We start from the raw sequence: 19,243 nt of genomic DNA, 5'->3' as shown, positions 1-19,243 counted from the left end.
GGAAAAGCTCAGCAGGCCTGACAGCATTTGTGGAGAGAAATTAGAGTTAACGTTTCAGGTCCAGTGACTCTTACTCAGAACTGAAAGTAGCTAGGTTGTTTTTTTATGCAGAAGAGTTTGGTGGGGGAGAGAGTGAAATGAGTAAGGAGTGAAGCTGCTAGGTCTGAGCTTTCCCGGAAATTTTAGTTTTTTGTTTGGCACAGACTGGACTTAAAACATTAACTCTGCTTCTCTCTCCACAAATGCTGACAGACCTCCAGAGTTTCTCCTACACTTTGTTTTTTATACCAAATGTAAAATTTAGCTTCAAGAACAAAAACAGAAGTTGCTGGAAAAGCTCAGCAGGTCTGGCAGCATCTATGAAGAAAAAAAATCAGAGTTAACGTTTCGGGTCTGGTTCTGAGGAAGGGTCACCGGACCCGAGATGTTAACTCTTATGAAATGTGAACTTCTGTTTTTGTTCCTGATTTATAGTATCTGCAGTTCTTTCAGTTTATATGTAAAATTTAGTTTCTTTAGCCATTTTTTTCTTCTGAAGCACACTGCAATACTCCTACATACATCATTAATAATGGAGTAAATGTTTTGCAAAAAAGTCTCAACAACTTTTTGAAGGTTTCACCCTTGTGTTGAAATATTCATTTTTCTTCATACCAGGGGCCCAGCTGATGATGTGTGAATGTTCCAAACACTGCTGCCTTTCTAGAACCTTGCTTAAACGAATACCTTTTGTTTCTAAATCATTCAATGTCCAGAGCCTATTAAGTCAGGACAATGTCACATGCAAGTACAATAGTGCCTTGTTGCAATATCTGCACATACATTATACAGCTGGTTATTGGTAAGCATGTGTCACATGATATCTTGCTGACAACGACATTGTAAGCGGCCTGGGGTGAATGAAATGAATAAGACACTGGTTGTGTGTTGGGTCAGGAACAGGGTCACCTATTTGGCATTTTTGCTGGAAAATATCTGAAAATCACAGCTACAGTATGTACGTTTGCATTTGGGCCATTGTCATGAGGAAGGAAATATTAATGGAGTCTTACACATAGGAACAAGCATCAAACATTAAAGGTTATACTAAACTGATTTATTGTATTCCAAATGACAGCAAGAAAAGATCTTATACTTCCTGTCAGTAAAATAAAATCAGTTATATGCATATTTTGCCTTCTCAGTAAGATTTTTTGACCTCCAGGTGGTTACCATGCACATTTCTCATGGACAAATTAAACTTAACCCACTGGATGAAACTGAAAATAAGAAGTTATTTATGTGAATGTAATCTCTATATACCTTTCTTAATTTGGCAGGAACAAAAAATGTGTCTGCAGAAGCTGTTCAAGTGCTGACTCACTGAGAAAAAATATGCTAACTGAAATCAGTTGACACTTAAATTAATTGAGAAGTTTTTCTATTTGCTCAAATTGTATGTTGCTTTGTTAGAAACCTATATAAGCAAGTGATATTATTTATTTAAAGAAGAAACAAACAGGTGCAGAAAATAATCAAGGAGCCAAATGGAATGCTGGCCTTTACACCCAGAGGATTGGAGTGTAAGGACACAGAAATTATACTGCAGCTATACAGAACACAGGTCAGGTATTTTTAATCAACTTGATCAAGGATGTTATGGCACACCTCTACAGCAGATTGGCCTTGACTCTGGGTCTTCTGAGCCAAAGGTAAGGACACTAAACACTACCTCACAAGAGCCCAAGGCTCTGTTTAATAATAAAAAAAAAATGATAAATGGGATGAGGGTGTCACAGACCAAGAAGCATTTATTGCCCATCCCTAATTGCCCAGAGGGCAGTTAAGAGTCAACCACATTGCTGTGGGTCTGGAGTCACATGTAGGCCAGACCAGGTAAGGATGGCAGTTTCCTTCCCTAAAGGACATCAGTGAACCAGATGGGTTTTTCTGACAATCGACAATGGATTCATGGTCATCACTAGATTCTTAATTCCAGATATTTAATGAATTCAAATTCCACCATCTGCCGTGGCGGGATTTGAACCCATGTCCCTAGAACATTATCTGGGTCTCTGGATTAACAGTGCAGCGATAATACCACTAGATCATCGCCTCCCCTAATCAACAATTGAATGTTTATTAAAGTAAACTATTGGGTGGACATTTTTATTCCAATTCTATAACAGAGAAAACATATGATTGGCCAAATCAGGAACAGGGTAAAACAAATATATTTATTTTATGACCCATGGAATAGTGGGACTGGGAGAAAGACCATGCACTTCTCCTGTCTTAGTCATAGACATAGAACATCACAAGAAACAGATTGCACAAAAATATCTGGAGAATAGACATTGATAAAATTACTTCAGGTTTACTTTTAAAATTCACGATAGCAGCTGAACTTCAATGTTTTATAGATTTACAAACAAGCAAGCCTATACTAACAGAAATAAAAATTGAGGATTATAATATCCCAGCTTCAAAACTAATACAACTTACGGTTGTTCTCTAAATGTGTCTTGTATATGTCTTCTGGCACTTTAGGCTCCATAATGTCCAACTGGAGAGAAAACAAATATTTCTCACGTCTTAAAGTATAATTTAAAGTGTTCACAGATTGTAGTTTCTTCCTTGGATTGTTTCCTTTGCTCCTAGAATAATTTTCACCTTCCCATTCCCATCCCTAACCTCTTTTAGCATCCAGAAAATACATGCATCTTGTGCAAACTTCATCTTTTCACTCCACTGTTGTGATGCTACCTTCAGCTTTTACATATACTCAACACTCAAATGTTCATATTGGCTCCATCCTCAAATTCTCTCCCATATCTTTCCAAACACCTTTAAGACTGACCTTAAATCCCACCTCTTCCCAGACTTCTGGCCCCTTCTTCTAACTTTCCTGCTTTGGATCAGTAACATTTTTCTTGACAGCACAGTGAGTGCCTTACTATACTTTTCTATAGTAACCACTGTAAAAATCAAGCAATTGTTGATATAAATGACCACACAATCGAAGCAGAGCCTAGCTGAGCATTCTCAATCAAGCAACCATAAGCCTAACATGAGACTTTTCTAGGCGTGAAGCTGTTCACCAAACAGCTTCTGATTAAAGAATAATCTATCACTGCAGTGACAACATTTGACAGAGTGGGCATCAAAGGACCCTAGTAAGACTGGAGTCAACAGGATTTAGGATAGAGGGAAAACCCTTCATTCATTGGAGGCTTACCTAGCACAAAGGAATCTGAATGGAGTTCAATGACCTCAGGCACATGATATCACTGCAGGTTTTTCCCAGGGCCTTCACACTTATAGGATGAGAGGTGGGGATGATCATTGATGACTGACAATATGCAGCAACATTCACGACTCTTCAGATACTAAGACAGTCCATGACCAAACGCAGCAAGACCTGAACAGCATTCAGACTTGTGCTAATAAGCAAGAAATAACATCCATGCCACAATGCCAGGCAACAACCATCGCTCCAGGACATTCAACAGCATTACTATCAGTGAATTTCTCCTTATTAACTTCCTGGTGGGTTACCAGTGACTACAAACTGAATGGGACCAGCCTTATAAATGCTCCATCAAATTACTCACTTCCTGATCAGAGGTATAGATAGAGTGGACAACCAGAGACTTTTTCCTAGGGTGGAGGTAGCTATTACAAGGGGGCATAGTTTTAAAGTGAGTGGAGGTAGATATAGGGGAGACATCAGAGGTAGGTTCTTTACTCAAAGTGGTAGGGGCGTGGAACGTACTGCCGGAGAGGGTAGTGGAGTCGGCCTCATTAGGGGCATTTAAGCGGCTTTTAGAAGGCATATGGATGATAGTATAAGGTAGGGGTGGAGGTTAGATAGACCTTAGGTTTAGGGTTAAAGTTCGGCACAACATCGTGGGCCGAACGGCCTGTACTGTGCTGTACTGTTCTATGTGCTATGTTCCTGACTGCTCAAAACCTGTCCATCAGCTGCAAGGCACAAGTTAAGAGTGTGATGAGACGCTTTCCACTTCCAACAACACTTAAAGCTCAACACCATTCAGGCCAAAGCAGAGAATTTTGATTGGCGCCCCATCAACATCTTTAACATTCACACCCTACACAACCCTGGCAGCAATGTACACAATTCACAAGATGTAACTGGTTCTTTCCTTCTTTTCCTGCTTTTTTTGAGAAGGAGCCACCATCTTGAAGAGTTCTAGTCACTGTGGTGGTGTAGCTACACCCACAGTGCCATTAGGGAGGATTTTGAGGATGTTTACCACACAGCAGAGAAGAAATGGTTACAGCGTTCCATGTCAAGGTGGTTATGGTTTGGACAGCAAGTAGCATTCACACATATATTTGATCTTTCCCTACTAGGTGGCAGAGGTTAGGGATTTGGAAAGCGTTGCCCACGAGCCTTGATGAGTTACTACAGTGCAACAGTGATGAACAGACTGCTTAATTAAATGGGCTTTGTTCTAGATGGTGTTGAGCTTCTTGAATGCTGTTGGAAACGCACCCACCCAGGCAAATGGAGTATTCCATTGAACTCTACTTGTAACTTGTAGATGTGTACAGTTATGGAGTCACGAGATGAGTTACTTGTTACAGAATTTCCAGCCTTTGACTTCTTCCTTGTTGAAGATCATCAATGCCTGGCACTTACGTGGCACAAAAGCAACTTATCAGTCCAAATCTGAATGCTGTCATGGTTTTGCTAAATATGGATATGGACTATTTCAGTATCTGAGAGATTACAAACAGTGCTGAACATGATGTAATCATCAGAGAACATCCTCACGTCTGATCTTAAGGTAGAGGACTTGTTGAAAAAGTAGCTGAATATGCCCTGAGAAACTCCTGTGGCTTTGTCCTTCGACCGAGATAATTGACCTCCAACAACCACAACCATCTTCCTTTGTACCACGTTTCAGTCCAACCAGAAGGACTGGTTTCATTCACATGACCTCAGTTTTGCCAGAGGTCAATCTTACACTCAGTCAAATGCCTCCTCGATATCAAGGACAGTCATTCTCATCCGATCATTTCAGGTTCAGCTCTTTTCTCCGTGTTTGGACCAATGCTGTAATGAGATTAGGGGCTGAGTTGCCCCAGTGAACTCCAACCTGAGAGTTAGTGAACAGGCAAATGTTAATTAAGTATTGCTTGACAGCACCATCAGCAACCTCTTCTAGTATTTCGCTAAGACTAAATTAATGGGAAAGCACCGTTGTTAGAATGTTGTCAGGTCCTATAACCATTATAGTGCCTTCAGCTATTTCTTGATATCACATGGAGTAAATCAAACTGGCTCACTGGCAGCTCTGATGCTGGAGACCCCAAGAGGAAGAACCAATAGACCACCCACTTAAGCACCTCTGAAGAAGGCTGCAAATACTTCAGCCTCATCTTTTGAAAAGACGTGGAAGGCTTGCATGTCATTGAGGAACAATTTTTTCATTAAAGGTAACTGCAATTCAGTCCACCACAGAAGACTGTGATTTCTCTCTTCCACCACAGCATTAAACTGCATGCAAAGTTTCTAAAGTTTGGGTTTAAAGGGCTTTCCTGTGAATTTCCACCCAATTGAGGGGGTGTCAGCATTCATTGTCCAGAGCACTAATGTAATGACCAGAATACCCTACTGTAATTCACTATTCTCTTTAAAAGGTCTTCACACTTTATCCAAATAACCCTCAACTTAGCAGCTACCAGCAGATCCCATCTATTAAATGACTCAGTCTTGCATGCACACACACCAAAGTCAGTTTGACCTCAGCCACAAAACAGTAAATATAATGTTTTTCTGTCAAACTGTAGCTCCATAAGGGGCAAATGTTTTCTACAAGGACTTAATATTTCACATTTGTTTAAGTTCAACATGGCACTGCAGAACACTTATTTTTGACTATATACAATTTTAAAAAGAAGCATTTACCAAATTAAAAATGTGGTTTACCTCTCGTGCAAGAGCCAGGAAGTTGCTGTTCAACTGAACATTTGACATTATCTCTGTCAGATCTTCATAGTCTTCCACATCCTCATTTAGCTCTAAGAATACACCATGGCGACCCAACATAAATGCTACCTGTTTTTGAATAACACTGTAAACCAAGATAACGGAACAATATTAAACATTAATTTTTATGGGATCCATGGTGAGCTGGCAAGTTGGATACAAAACTAACTTAGTCATAGAAGGTCGAGGGTGGTTGTGGAGGGGTGTTTTTCTGACTGGAGGTCTACGATCAGTGGTGTTCCACAAGGCTTAGTACTGGGACCTCTGTAGTTTATATATATTAATGACTTGGACAAAAATATAGATGGTGTGATTGGTAAGTTAAGAAACACAAAAATTGATGGAGTTGTGAAAAGTGGGAAAATTTATAAAATTATGCAGTTGGATATGGATCAGTTGGGAAGTTGGGTGGGGAAATGGCAGATGGAGTATTATTCAATATAATCAATTTGAAAAAGTGAAGAAAAGTCAGTAGGGTAAAATACTCGAAAAATGCAAACATGTGGAAAATCATAGCTTAGTACTTTTAAATTCAAAAGGAAAATATAAACAAATTTGTTGATAAAGAATCAGCTGACAGTAAAAAGTGCTACTTTCTAGTCTGTATACAACTGTTTCCAAAAGGGACCTTACATGATAGATTTTAACAATTAATCAAACAGACTGATTTAAAATAACATACACATCTTTGCAGGAAGTAAAAATATCTTCAACTAATTCCATGTCATTTAACATCAGTGCAAGACGCAGAGCCTCAGGATAGCGATTGAATTTTCGGAATATACTAAGAGCACATCGAAGCAATGCTGAATTCTCTGGTTCAGGAACGTAACTGACACAGCTGAAAAATTGAAAAAAAAAGCCATTTGAAGAACAAGTTTGAAATCAATACACAATAAACAAGCATGTTAAAAGTTCAAATATTTAACCACAAGGTCTGAATTTTGCAAACTAAGTAAAAGAACACCTTATAATTTGTGACAAAAAGATTCCAGCACATTCTTTCCACAAACATAACATGTTCAATTTATAAAACAAATAATCGTGGTATATATAATACAATCAAGTACAACAAAAAAGTGAAGCACAAACTGGTAGAATCTAAAGTGAGTTACATAAACCTTAACGAGTTGAACTAAAACTGTGAGGCAACATATGCTGCATCAATTTCTTGTGTACAAGTTCCTATTCACCTCCTCAAATACAGCTGTATATGCACATGAACCTGAATTTCTTGACCATATAGCAGAGAGAAAACACTAACGTTGTAACTTGCCATTGAGATATATATACAGTAAACAAAAAGTCAAGATAAAATGCTACCTGCAAGGGAAAAGGAACTAGAAGTTGTGGGAATAATCAGACTGGAGTCTTCTAGCATTTAGTCCTCAATTCCAAGTCACACATTTGACATTTATAGTTCTTTGGCTGGCAACTGGAAAGTGGAGAAGTTAACTTGGTCTGGTATAGGAGTATCTTGTAGGTATTTTTCACAAACCTGTTCAGATGTATTTTGACACACCTCTGGAGCAGGTGGGACTTGAACCTGAGCTTTCTGTTAAAAAGTAGGGACACTACTAATGTGCCACAAAACCCTCTGGGTGTTTGTTGTAATATTGGCTAAGGAGCTGTAACATACATCATCGTTGAGATGTCTCCTTATTAGCTGAATAGCAGTGACAAGTTTGTACTGATTAATAACATAAAAGTTTACAGGAAAGGCATATGAATTAATAGAAGATACCAAGTGTAAACTTAACATAACATAACATGTTGAAACAAATTTTATTGAAACACCTTTGATCCTATTGAGGAATCTTTCATCTTTCCAATAAGGCAAAAGCTAAAACTATGCATATTGAGCAAATTCAGGGTATATCTAAAGCTTTACACAGGGTAGCTTACAACTAATTCATGTTATAACAGTTTCAGAATCATGACAACACACCTTGTCAAATATAAGCAGACTTTAGAATATGCGTTTTCATCAATATAATCTTCCAGCATATTGAGATGTTCAATCTCCATGAGGAGGTCACATGCTTCATGCTCAGCATTATGAGCCATATTATAGGGAACTACCTCTTTTACCAGAGCAAGCAGTATTTCATGCTGAGCCTTATCATTTTCATCCACTTCCTGCCATTCTTTTGCAACCTCCCCTGCCAGATGCCTAGAAAAGGAAAATAACATTAAGGTACCAAAAAACTTACCAAGCAAATGATCTGACCACATTTATCAGAATAACTGTAAACCCTTCCTAAATAAAACTTGTTCAATGACAGCATAGAAAAGTAACATTTCCACTTATGAAAAATAGACTTCCATCAAACCCATATAAGAAAGCATTAAAAAAAAACACGGAATAGTCAAAATAACATGAAGGCATGTCCAGATTCGAGCATCAGTTGCAATTCACCAGTCAAATTGATTATGTTATTTACTATGCCTCCTACAATCCCAAAAGAATGTCATGCCTATGGGCTGGATAGTCTGATATCAACAGTACAAATGTAAGGCAAATATTGAATCATCAGGAAGAGAAGCAGATTGAAAACAACGGGCAAAAAAATTCCAAGAAAAAAGGGAGAAAAGGATCATCAAGGAAGCCAAAAAAAAAAAGCAGTTATACAAATATCAAACATGAGTATATAATACAGCCTAATTATGTTATTTTTCCTCCCGGGATACCCTACTTAAGAACATGTTACTTTGAAGTGTATATTTGCTTCATTTTTGTATTTATTGTTGTAGCATAATTTCCAATGTTCAGTGCTCAATTAAAGGTGACTGTCAGGAAGGTACACCTCCTTACCCTTATAAGTTACAACGTAGTGCCCCACAAGCCATACAAAATGAAATGCCTTTTTCAAAGGGACAGATGTGCCTATGGTCCTTTGTGGACTATGACTAAGTACTTATATCAGCAACTTGAACACTGACAATCTACCATTTTAGAGATAGTAGGAATTGCAGATGCTGGAGAATCCGAGACAACAAGGTGGAGGGCTGGATGAACACAGCAGGCCAAGCAGCATCATAGGAGCAGAGATCTACCATTTTATCCTGTATGTGCAAAGAAAAACTCAAATATTTTCAATTCTCAAGTTTCCTCCCTCTTAAAATAGTTACATTTATGTAGCACACTATCACAGCACTAAAATTATCCAAAGATTTTCGTTATGATTTACACTGAAGTATGACTGTCATTTCTTTACAAGGCAAATACCAGCTATTTTGCACATCAAGAGCACTTGAGTGAATAGCCACATTTAAAAAAGAATTAGATACGTTTAATAATAAACAAAGCAGTCCTGTCCTATCAGGTTATAATAATTTTTTACAAAGGAAATTTACCTCAAGTTACACTGTTAGTAGGCAGTTTGCTTTAACTTTATCCTTCTAGAATAACCAGTTTGTCCCAATATCTTTGCATGAGATTAAAATTTTTAGTTTAGCTGCATTCATACAACATATACCTTTCAAAATAATTTATGCTCTTTGATGAGCAAACTATATAATATCCTCAACCTATACAACATTGGTAAAACGCACCTGACATATTCATGTCCCCATGATGCCAGTTCTTCCTGAGATCCCTGAAGCCTATATTTCAGACATTCCCGGTCTCCACTCATAGTCATGGCTAATACTGACACAATGTCAGCACAAAATCGCTGCAAGAGAAAAAGGGCTTCCACTTTATTTAACATTGTGACTTTTCTCTGAAATTTATAATTCAAATGGTTCCTTGAATGACAGAGTGATAGAGGTTTAGGAAAATATGTTATTTCAACTTACAGAATATAATGTATTAATGCTTTATTTCTGATAAGGTAGATTCTACAGAACCCAAGTACAATTTCTATATTGGTTGTATTAGGAAGCGTAGATTCACTTAATGTTGTTTAACTTGGAAGTTACACGTTCACTAACTATACTATCAAAGAATTACTTAATCCTAAATTCCCTATTTTAAAAAGCCCAAGTTATGTTTTCTCCCTCCATGCACTGCATGCTCAATTAATGGAAATGATCCCATGGATGACACTGTTCATTTACACCCTTACATCTTCTACCTGCCTAATATTTCCACTAACCTCTCTACACCTTTCTAAAGTATTTCACAGGTTTACAAATCTGCTACTTCACCCCTTCACCCAGGTCTAAACATTCTACATACATACAAAACAAAAGCAAACCAGCATAGATTCAAGTACCGAATATCATTGTAAAGCTTTAGGAAAATTAAGCTAAATTAATATGAAATATTCAAAACTGAGCTGTCACAAAATAAAAGTTATACATGCAATATTGACTTCTTCAGTTGCTTTCAGAACTGTTGAATTTCTCCAAAAGTTTCAAGCTATGCTTTTTGCATTTGAGGGAGTATTCTGAGCTCTGGAAAAGTAGGAATAACATTTCCGGGATACAAGAGCAATAGACAGGGAATGAGAATGATGTAACCCGTTAGCAGTCAGGTCAGTATTTTGGACAAATATGTTTAACACCAGGAAGTGTGGAATCATTTTTACTACTGCATTCAGACAGCCTGTGTGATGGACTAAGTAGACCACAACAGGATAGCTAAATTCACCAGTCAAATTTAAAATCAGAAAATAACTTAATAATCTCACCGGTGATCAAGTTTAACTCATTTAATGTTGCATCTTGAAAATACATTTCAAATTGGTTACATCATAGGAGACAATTACAACTTATGACAGCTAAGTACAGCAAGCTTCTCACACACGCAGTGGAAATATCTAAATTATTTCAAAAGACAAGATGCAATATCGTTGAACAAAGGGTTACCTTATTTTCTCCTGGTGGCATTTTTTCATAGATTTCTTTAAGCTTTTCATAATGTGGTCGAAGGAATTTAAGTGGTTTAGGGACAGATGTCATGGATGTTGTGGATGAACGAATCTGCCTCCTGAGCTCCTCCAAAGCTGCCCGATAAAGCTTTGTGTCAGGTTCCTAGTGAGAAGTTAAAATTGTCCTGATTTAGGAAGGGGGTTGCAGCAAGTGTTGTTTTAAACTATCATTTACAGTTCTACTCAAGGTGACTTCTATCTCAAGTTGCAAAGTACACATGACAGATTCAAAGAAATTAAAATATCAAAAACATGTATAGTAACCAAAGTACATAGAAGCATTTAAGATAATGACATAAGACGACATTCAAGAGGGTTACTTGGTGAATAAAGGAATTTTGCAAATTTCAGCAAAGCATTGTACAACAACAGATCTTTACACACTTGTCTCCAAAGTTAGTTATTTAAAACTTTACCATCAGGCATTTTAAAGCTGGAAAAATGGGCACACAATTCACTGTTGGGGAAATCAATAGAAGCAAAAAGGGGACAAAGTAAAAGTGACTTACACTCAGCCTTTCTACAAGCATCTCTAGCTCTTCCTGTAGCTGCTTATCTTCGTCAGACTGAAAAGAAATGAAATCAAGAATGGAAAATTTGCACACAAATGTTTTCATGTTTGTAAATTTGACTTATTAAAGACCACACATTGGATGCATTGCAAAGAGCATTTAGTTCATAGCTAACATTAGGAAAAATCAAATTCATTGTGGAACTTCATAACGTTTACAGCATATTTACTCAAGATGTTCTAAATGCTAGTAAATTCGAACAGAATAGTGATGCGTTATCCCTTTTCCGAAGAGCTGAGTTAGAACAAATGTTACAATGTGAGCTTACTTCACTTTAAACTGTTTTGCAACATTGTATTCACACTACACACCTGTACAACCAAAATCCAACTGTGAACTATCAATTTGCAATAGTTTAAATGTGCGATCTTACTTGTTTACTACGCCTTCTTCACTCCCACCGACCTCATTGAAAATCTTAGTGCATAAAAGGTATTAAAACAACACTAAAAAGTCCTCAAGATCATCTACTTGGGTGTTACTTTAATCCCTGTCCCTTCAGCCTTTTCATTCAAGATTGGTGTCCACCCAGATATCGCAGTATTCCATTAGTGCTTCTTGTGCAAAGTGATATTATTTGTGTGATGTCACATGAATGCCGAGGATGAGAAGAGTGCCTGTTCCCTCACATAGCTTAGCTGTGACATTACATACCAATTGGACCATTTGCAGACTGGCGAGCCCTTGCATATCAGTATTGCAAAGACTACACTGAAGACCGCTGTGTTCTTGGGACTATTAGTACTTTAAAAGCCATTCAAACATCCTAGATTTTTTTCTCTGCAAAATGGCACAATTCTCTAGTGGCTGAGGTACAAATCCACAACCTAGTGGTCTTTAGTTCAAATACATGCTATGCCAAACGGATTTGGCCCATGAGCCTGATATCGCACACCACTGGTTGAAAGAAAGCTATGAGCACAACAAGGGATGTGCTAATTATCTTTCCTAGTATCGGAAAATAAAGAAACATCACAGAAGTGAGCTCCAAATCCATTAAGCATTTCAACTGGTCTTAACAGTTCAGTTTTCATGCGATCTCGTGTCCTAAGAAAATCACGCAATAACAGCGCCATTTAAAGTAATGGAGATGGAAGGCATCATAGCCAATACAGGTAGGGAAAGTTCGCATTCTACAAATATCATTCTATAATTCTTCAATCGAGTTAAGACCAATTCATGTTGAAGAAATATGGATTATATCAGAACCAACTGTACAAGAATACCTCAAAATAATTCGGATTTTTTTTGCAGAAATTATACGTCTCTGGACTTGGTTTACTTTGGGACACATGAAAAGGACAGATTAGAACATGTGAAATTCAATGAAAATATTGCATAAAATTGTAACAAAATGCGAGAATAATGCTGTGTGTGTCAAAGATGTAAAATGATCTGGAGAGAAAGAATATCTATAATTAATATCTTATGATAGATTTTCAGTTTTAGTTGACTTTTAGCATTCAGACATCGATGGAATCACAATTTAAAATATATCCTTCTAATAAGAAAACTGGATAGTAAGAGAGTAAAGGAATAAAATCAAGTATAGTGCATGTAATAACCAGTCTTCACGGCAGAAGACACTAACAGCATCCCAGAATTACTAAATATCCAAAGGACAAAAGAAGGAATGAAAATAAATACAATAAATATCACTGGAGAACGTAAGCTATGGGAAGTAATGAGGCTATAAAAGACCGATAAATATCCTGGACTTAATGGGGTGTATCCTAAGATATGAAAGGTAGTAGCTTCCGAGGTAGTGGATATACTGGTATTAATCATCCTTTTTCAAAGGATTGGAAAACTGTCAATGCAACACCTTTATTTAAAGAGGGAAGGAGACAAAAAACAGATATCTATAGGCCAGTCATCTTAACATCTGTTATTGGGAAAATGATAGAGTCTGTTACAGAGAATGTAACATCAAAGCATTTAGAAATGCATAATATAATCAAGCAGAGTCAACCTGGCTTCACAAAGGAAAAATTATGCCTGACAAATTTACTAGATTTCTTTGAGAAAGTAATACAGCAGGATAGATTAAGGGGAAGCAGTGGATGTAATAAACTGTATTTGAATTTTCAGAAGACACTTAATGAGGTGGCACACATTAGGCTATTTAATAAGACAACAGCCCAAGATGTTGGACGTAGTATATTAACATGAGTAGAGGATTTGTTAATGAGTTGGGATAATGGGGGTATTTTCAGGATGGCAATCTGTAACTAGCAGTGTGCCACAAAGATCAGTGTTGCATCCAAAATTATTTACAGTGCATATTAACAGCTTGGATGAGGAAATGTACTATAGCCAAGTTTGCAGGTGATACAAAAATAAGTGGAAAAGCAGTGAAAAAGGCTGACACAAAGTCTGCAGCACAACACAGACAGGCTAAGAAACAGACAGAATATAATGTGGGAATTGAGAAGTTATACACTTTGGCAGGAATAGGGGAGCTCAATATTATTTAAACGGACAGAGACTGCACAAAGCTACAGAACAGAGGGACTTAGGAGACCTTGTCCATGAATCACAAAAAACTAGCATCCAAGTTCACAGGGTAACAGAGAAAATAAGTGGAATGTTGGCCTTTAAAATAAAGAGAATGGAGTATAAAAGAAAGGAATTTTGCTAAAAATGTTCAAGGCACTAGTCAGGCCACAGCTGGAATACTGCAAACAGTTTTGGGTACCTTATCTAAAGAAAAATCTACTGGCATTGGAGACAATCCAGAGAAAGTGGACTAGGCTGATACAGCCATAGAGTTATACAGGACGGAAACAACCCTTTCGGTCCAACCAGCCCATGCTGAACATATTCCCAAACTAAACTAGTCCTGCCTGCCTGCTTCTGGCCCATATCCCTCCAAACCTTTCCTTTTCATGTATCCATCCAAATGTCTTTTAAATGTTGTAACTGTACCTGCACCCACCAGTTCCTCAGGAAGGTCATTCCACATGCAAACCACCCTCTTCGTAAAATATTTGCCTCATGTCTTTTTTAAACCTTTAAAATATGCCCCGTAGTCTTGAAATTTCCCAATTTAGGGAAAAGACAACTACAACAACTCTATCTTCACTTCTCATTATGTTATAAACTTCTATCAGGTCACCTCTCAACTCCCAAGCTAAACTGAAAAAAGTCTCAGCCTATCTAGCCTTTCTTTACAACTCAAACCTTCCATACCTGGCAACATTCTGGTAAATCTCTTCTGAACCCTCTCCAGCTCGATAACATCATTCCTGGGCAACCAGAACTGGACACTATTCCAGATGAGGCCTCACCAATGTCCTGACAAACCTCAAAATAACGTCCCAACTCCTATACTCAAAAAACTGAGTAATGAAGGCAATCGTGCCAAAAGCCTTTTTAACTATCCTGTCAATATGTGATGCAAACTTTAAAGAATTATGTACCTGCATCCTTAGACCCCTCTGTTATACAACACTACCCAAGGCCCGACCATTAATTGTATAAGCCCTACCCTTGTTTGTTGTACCAAAATGCAATACCTCACATTTATCCAAATTGAACACTATATGCATTTCTTCAACCCATTGACCCATTTGATCAAGATCCCTTAGTAATCTTAGAAAACCTTCTTCACTGTCTACAATGCCACCTATTTTGGTGTCATCCACAAACTTACAAACCGTGCCTTCTATGTCCTCATCTAAATCATTTATATAACTGACAAACAAAACAGGGGCGGCACAGTGGTTAGCACTGCTGCCTCACAGCGCCAGGAACTTAGGTTCGATTCCAGCCTCGGGTGACTGGCTGTGTGGAGTTTGCACGTTCTTTCTGTGTCCGCGTGGGTTTCCTCCGGGTGCTCCGGTTTCCTCCCACAGTTCAAAGATGTGCAGGTTAGGTGGATTAGCCATGCTAAATTGCCCGTAGTGTCCAGAGTGTCAAAGTTAGGTGGATTAGCCATAGGAAATGTAGGGTTACAGGGAGGGGGATAGGTCTGGGTAGGATGTTCTTCAGAGGGGTGGTGTAAACTTGTTGGGCCGAATGGCCTGTTTCCACACTGTAAGGATTCTATGAAAAGAGAACCCAGAACTAATCCCTGTAGAACACGGCTGGTCACAGGCCACCGGTCTGCAAAGCAACCTTCCACCATTATTCTCTGTTTTCTGCCATTTAGCCAATTGGCCCAACTTTACTAATCAGTCTACCATGCAGAATCTTGTCAAAGGCTTTACCAAAATCCAAAAACATCTACTGCTCTGTCATCAATCTTTTTGGCAACTTCCTCAAAGAATGCAATCAAGTTTATGAGACACGATTTTCCTTGCACAAAACCATGTTGACTAGCCCTAATCAATTTTTGCCTCTCTAAATGTCCATAAATCTTATCTTATATAATCACCTCCAACAATTTACCCACAACCAAAGTCAGACTCACAGGTCTACAGTTCCCTAGTTTCTCCTTAAAACCTTTCTTAAACAAGGTACAACATTAGCCACCCTCCAATCATCAGGCACCTCACCCATAATTATACACGATGCAAATATTTCTGCAAGAGGTCTTGTAATTTCATCCTTTACTTCTCAACATTCTGGGATACATTAGAACAGATCTCGGAGCTTTATCCACCTTTATATTCTCTATGACCTCTCGAACTTCCTCTTCTGCACTGTGAACTGTTCTTAAAACATCAAAGTTTATTTCTCTGCATTCTCTAGACTCCACTTCTTCTTCCACAGTAAAAACTGATATGAAATATTCATTTAGTATCTCTCCCAGCTCCTGGGGTTCAACACAAAGATGGCCTCCTTGATCTTTGAGAGGTTCTACCCTCTCTCTAGTTACCCTCTTGCTCTTAATGTATTTGTAGGATCTCTTTGGATTATCCTTAACCTTATCTGCCAATGCAAACTCATATTCCCTCTTTGCCTCCCTGATTTCTCTCTTAAGAATGCCCCTACACTCTTTATAGTGATTAAGAGATTCAATTGAACCAAAACTGATGCCAAGTAAAGTGGGACTGTCTTATGAAGACAGTTTAAGTAGAGGCAACCTTATTGAAACATATAAGATACTTAAGAGGACTTGACAGGGTAGATGTGAAACAGTTGATTCCCCTTGTGGAAGAACCTAAGACCAGAGAGCATTACCTCAGAATAAGGGGTCATACATTTAAGACAGATAAGAGAAAGAACTTCTCCCAACGGTTGAGAATCTGTGGAATTCTTTATTACAGAGGGTTGTTGAGGTTGGATCAATCAATATTTTCAAGACTGAAGTAGACAGATTTTAAATCAGTAAAGGAATCATGGGTTATGGGGAAGAGATAGGAAAGTAAGTAGAGTTGTGGATTATCAGATCAGTTATGATCGCACTGAATGGCACAGCAGACTTGATGGGCTGAATGGTCTACTTATGGTCTCAAGTCGTTAGACCAAAATGTTTTTTTTCTTGTATTAGCTCTAAATATCAATAATATTGGCACACTTGATTCAAACTACTCAAGAGCTAAAGTTCTATGGATAAGGTAATTTGCATGGAAACCAATTTATTAAACTTGCAGTGGACAGAGGAAATATGCCACTAAAAAAAAAACACTGAGGAAGCACTTAGGCACTTTTAGTCTATATGCTAGTCAATAAGTGCTGCCTTGAAATTTAATTCAGTTCAGACAGCATACTTAGAAAACAAAGTCTTACACAATCAAGGCTATTGGTCAGTCATGCCATTTTGCTCTTTAAAAGCTGTCCAATTTAGTTGCATGCCCATTCTATCTCTATTAGCATAGAAATTTTACCTCTTCAAGTATGACCAATTGCCTTTTGAACATTCCAACAGACTCCCATTTGACCTTTTTGGGGATTGCATTCAAGAATCTTAACTACTACCTTTGGGAGAAAATAGATCTTTAATTTGTTTAGTCCTTTTAGCAATCATTTTATATCTATGATCTTTGACGATCAATTAATTGTCAGAAGCTATGTTTTATCCGACTACAAAAAGCATTAATCAGATATCTCCTTAATATAGTCAGCACTCAGATGAACAATCCCAGTTTCTCCAATCTCTCCAACTAGCCCAAAGTTGATCATCCCCTCCATCAACCTGGTAAACCTTCAGTCCTTCAGATTCTTCCTAAAAAAGGAGTGATACTCAGAATTACGTACAACAGGTGAGCACAAACAATGATTTTAAAAGATTTAGCATAACTTTCTTGCTTTTGTATTCAATGTCCCAATTTTCAAAGCCAAATAACCCATATACTTTGAAAGATTGACGGACATGGATGATAAAGTCCCTCTGTTATTGACCCCCACAAAATGGTCCCATTCTGAGTATAGTGCCTCTTGTTTCTCCCAAGGTACATTACTTCATACAAATTTACTTTACTTGCCATGTGCCAGCCCATTTCACAGGTTTCAATATTCTCCACAATGTATTGCTATCCTTCTCACTATCTGCCACACAGCCAAGTTTTGTATAAGTCAAAAACTTTAAAATTTTAAGTGAAAGTACTGGTTGGTCTGTTATTCATGATGGTAACGGAAACAACTTGTGGCAATGAACCAAAACTTCTTGTACATTATCTTTATGCAGACAGTTTCTGATGCCATTCTGCAAAGCAAATATGATAAGCTTGCTTTGATTGGCGTTTAATGAGGGACTTTTTAAAAACATGGGTGTTCCAGGCAAATCTGGCAAGTTCATACTCAAACTTCCAGTTGTACGTAAGCTAGAAGATATTTTTAGCTTTAACCATGCAATATGAAAACAGCTCATCTGCATTAAACAGTTCATATCATATCTGAAAGCAATGGCTCCCAAGCTTGGGTGAACTGAAATAACAATTGGGACGAGTTTCCTGTCCTTGAAAACTGTCCTTTTTGCCCAGCTGAACTCCCAATTATAGGACTGTTCAGCTTTTCTTAAATCATGCGGGGAAGAAGGGCTTATTATGATGAATGTATGGTAAGTGGATAAGACGGGTTGGTAAGTGGATGAGATGGGTTAGTAACTGATAAATTGCAGGCGCCATGGTATGGCGACAAATACTTTTCACTGTATATTTTTCTATTAAAAAAATACAACTGGCAATAAATGAATACTCTATTCTGAATTCGAGATTGGCGGGGAAGGGTTACAATAATACATCTTCTGTCACTGGGGAATATGGAAAGTTTAGCTAAAAAGCTTATTAAGGCTGACTATCAAAATTACTGTATGTTTCATGTCATTTCAAACGCACTCGAATTTTGCTGGACTGGGAGAAGCAAACTGCAGAACCACACAAGTTAAATCAGTTTTATTTTGAAGACATGTTTTGCATATACTAGAGTCCGCACGAAACTGCAATCTCTGCAACTGTAAATATAACGTCTAATCTGAAATCCTAAGTGTTTGGGAGAGAAGTGTTTAGGGGAGGGGAAGACGGTGTTGGGTGCGGGGGGGAAAGAGTGTCGGTGTGGAGACAGTGTTGGGGAGTGGGGGGAGATGTTGGTGAAGTGATCGCGGCGGGTGCGTGGGTTAGGGAAAGAGCGTGAAGGCCTCAGCCTGACTCCAGGTCCCGAGCCTCCGTGACTCTGCAGGAACCGGCATCATGCTGCCGGCCACACAGTGAACCGCCCAAACAACGCCCGGAGTGCCATTACCAGCTCCTGTTCCTTGTCTTCGTTCTCCTTCTTGTCCTTTGCCCCCGCCGCCTTATCCTCGCCTTTCCGCGGTGGCGGCGGCGCCTGCTGCTTCTGTTGGCCTTTCTTCGAGTCCTCCATGACAGCTCACAGCTCCACACCCGCAGAATGACGGGAAACCCCGCCCACCG

At 38.4% G+C, this 19,243-nt stretch overlaps 1 protein-coding gene across 1 annotated transcript in view; it reads right to left on the bottom strand.

Annotated features, from left to right (window-relative positions):
* Nucleotides 1-19,243, bottom strand: part of psmd2 (proteasome 26S subunit ubiquitin receptor, non-ATPase 2) — a 50,686-nt gene extending 31,443 nt beyond the window's left edge. Inside the window, exons 1-8 of the mRNA XM_020528187.2 lie at nucleotides 19,074-19,243; nucleotides 11,385-11,441; nucleotides 10,814-10,978; nucleotides 9,554-9,675; nucleotides 7,947-8,171; nucleotides 6,681-6,839; nucleotides 5,939-6,083; nucleotides 2,485-2,545 (exon numbers count right to left, since the gene is read on the bottom strand). Of these exons, the coding sequence (XP_020383776.1) occupies nucleotides 2,485-2,545; nucleotides 5,939-6,083; nucleotides 6,681-6,839; nucleotides 7,947-8,171; nucleotides 9,554-9,675; nucleotides 10,814-10,978; nucleotides 11,385-11,441; nucleotides 19,074-19,193 (1,054 nt within the window). The 5' untranslated portion in view covers nucleotides 19,194-19,243. The remainder of the gene's footprint in view (nucleotides 1-2,484; nucleotides 2,546-5,938; nucleotides 6,084-6,680; nucleotides 6,840-7,946; nucleotides 8,172-9,553; nucleotides 9,676-10,813; nucleotides 10,979-11,384; nucleotides 11,442-19,073) is intronic.

The sequence above is a fragment of the Rhincodon typus genome, chromosome 13 (genome assembly GCF_021869965.1).
Source record: "Rhincodon typus isolate 14 chromosome 13, sRhiTyp1.1, whole genome shotgun sequence".
Classification (NCBI taxonomy): Eukaryota; Metazoa; Chordata; class Chondrichthyes; order Orectolobiformes; family Rhincodontidae; genus Rhincodon; species Rhincodon typus.
The sequence above is the reverse complement of the archived record's forward strand: the minus strand, read 5'-3'. Positions and strand labels throughout refer to the sequence as shown.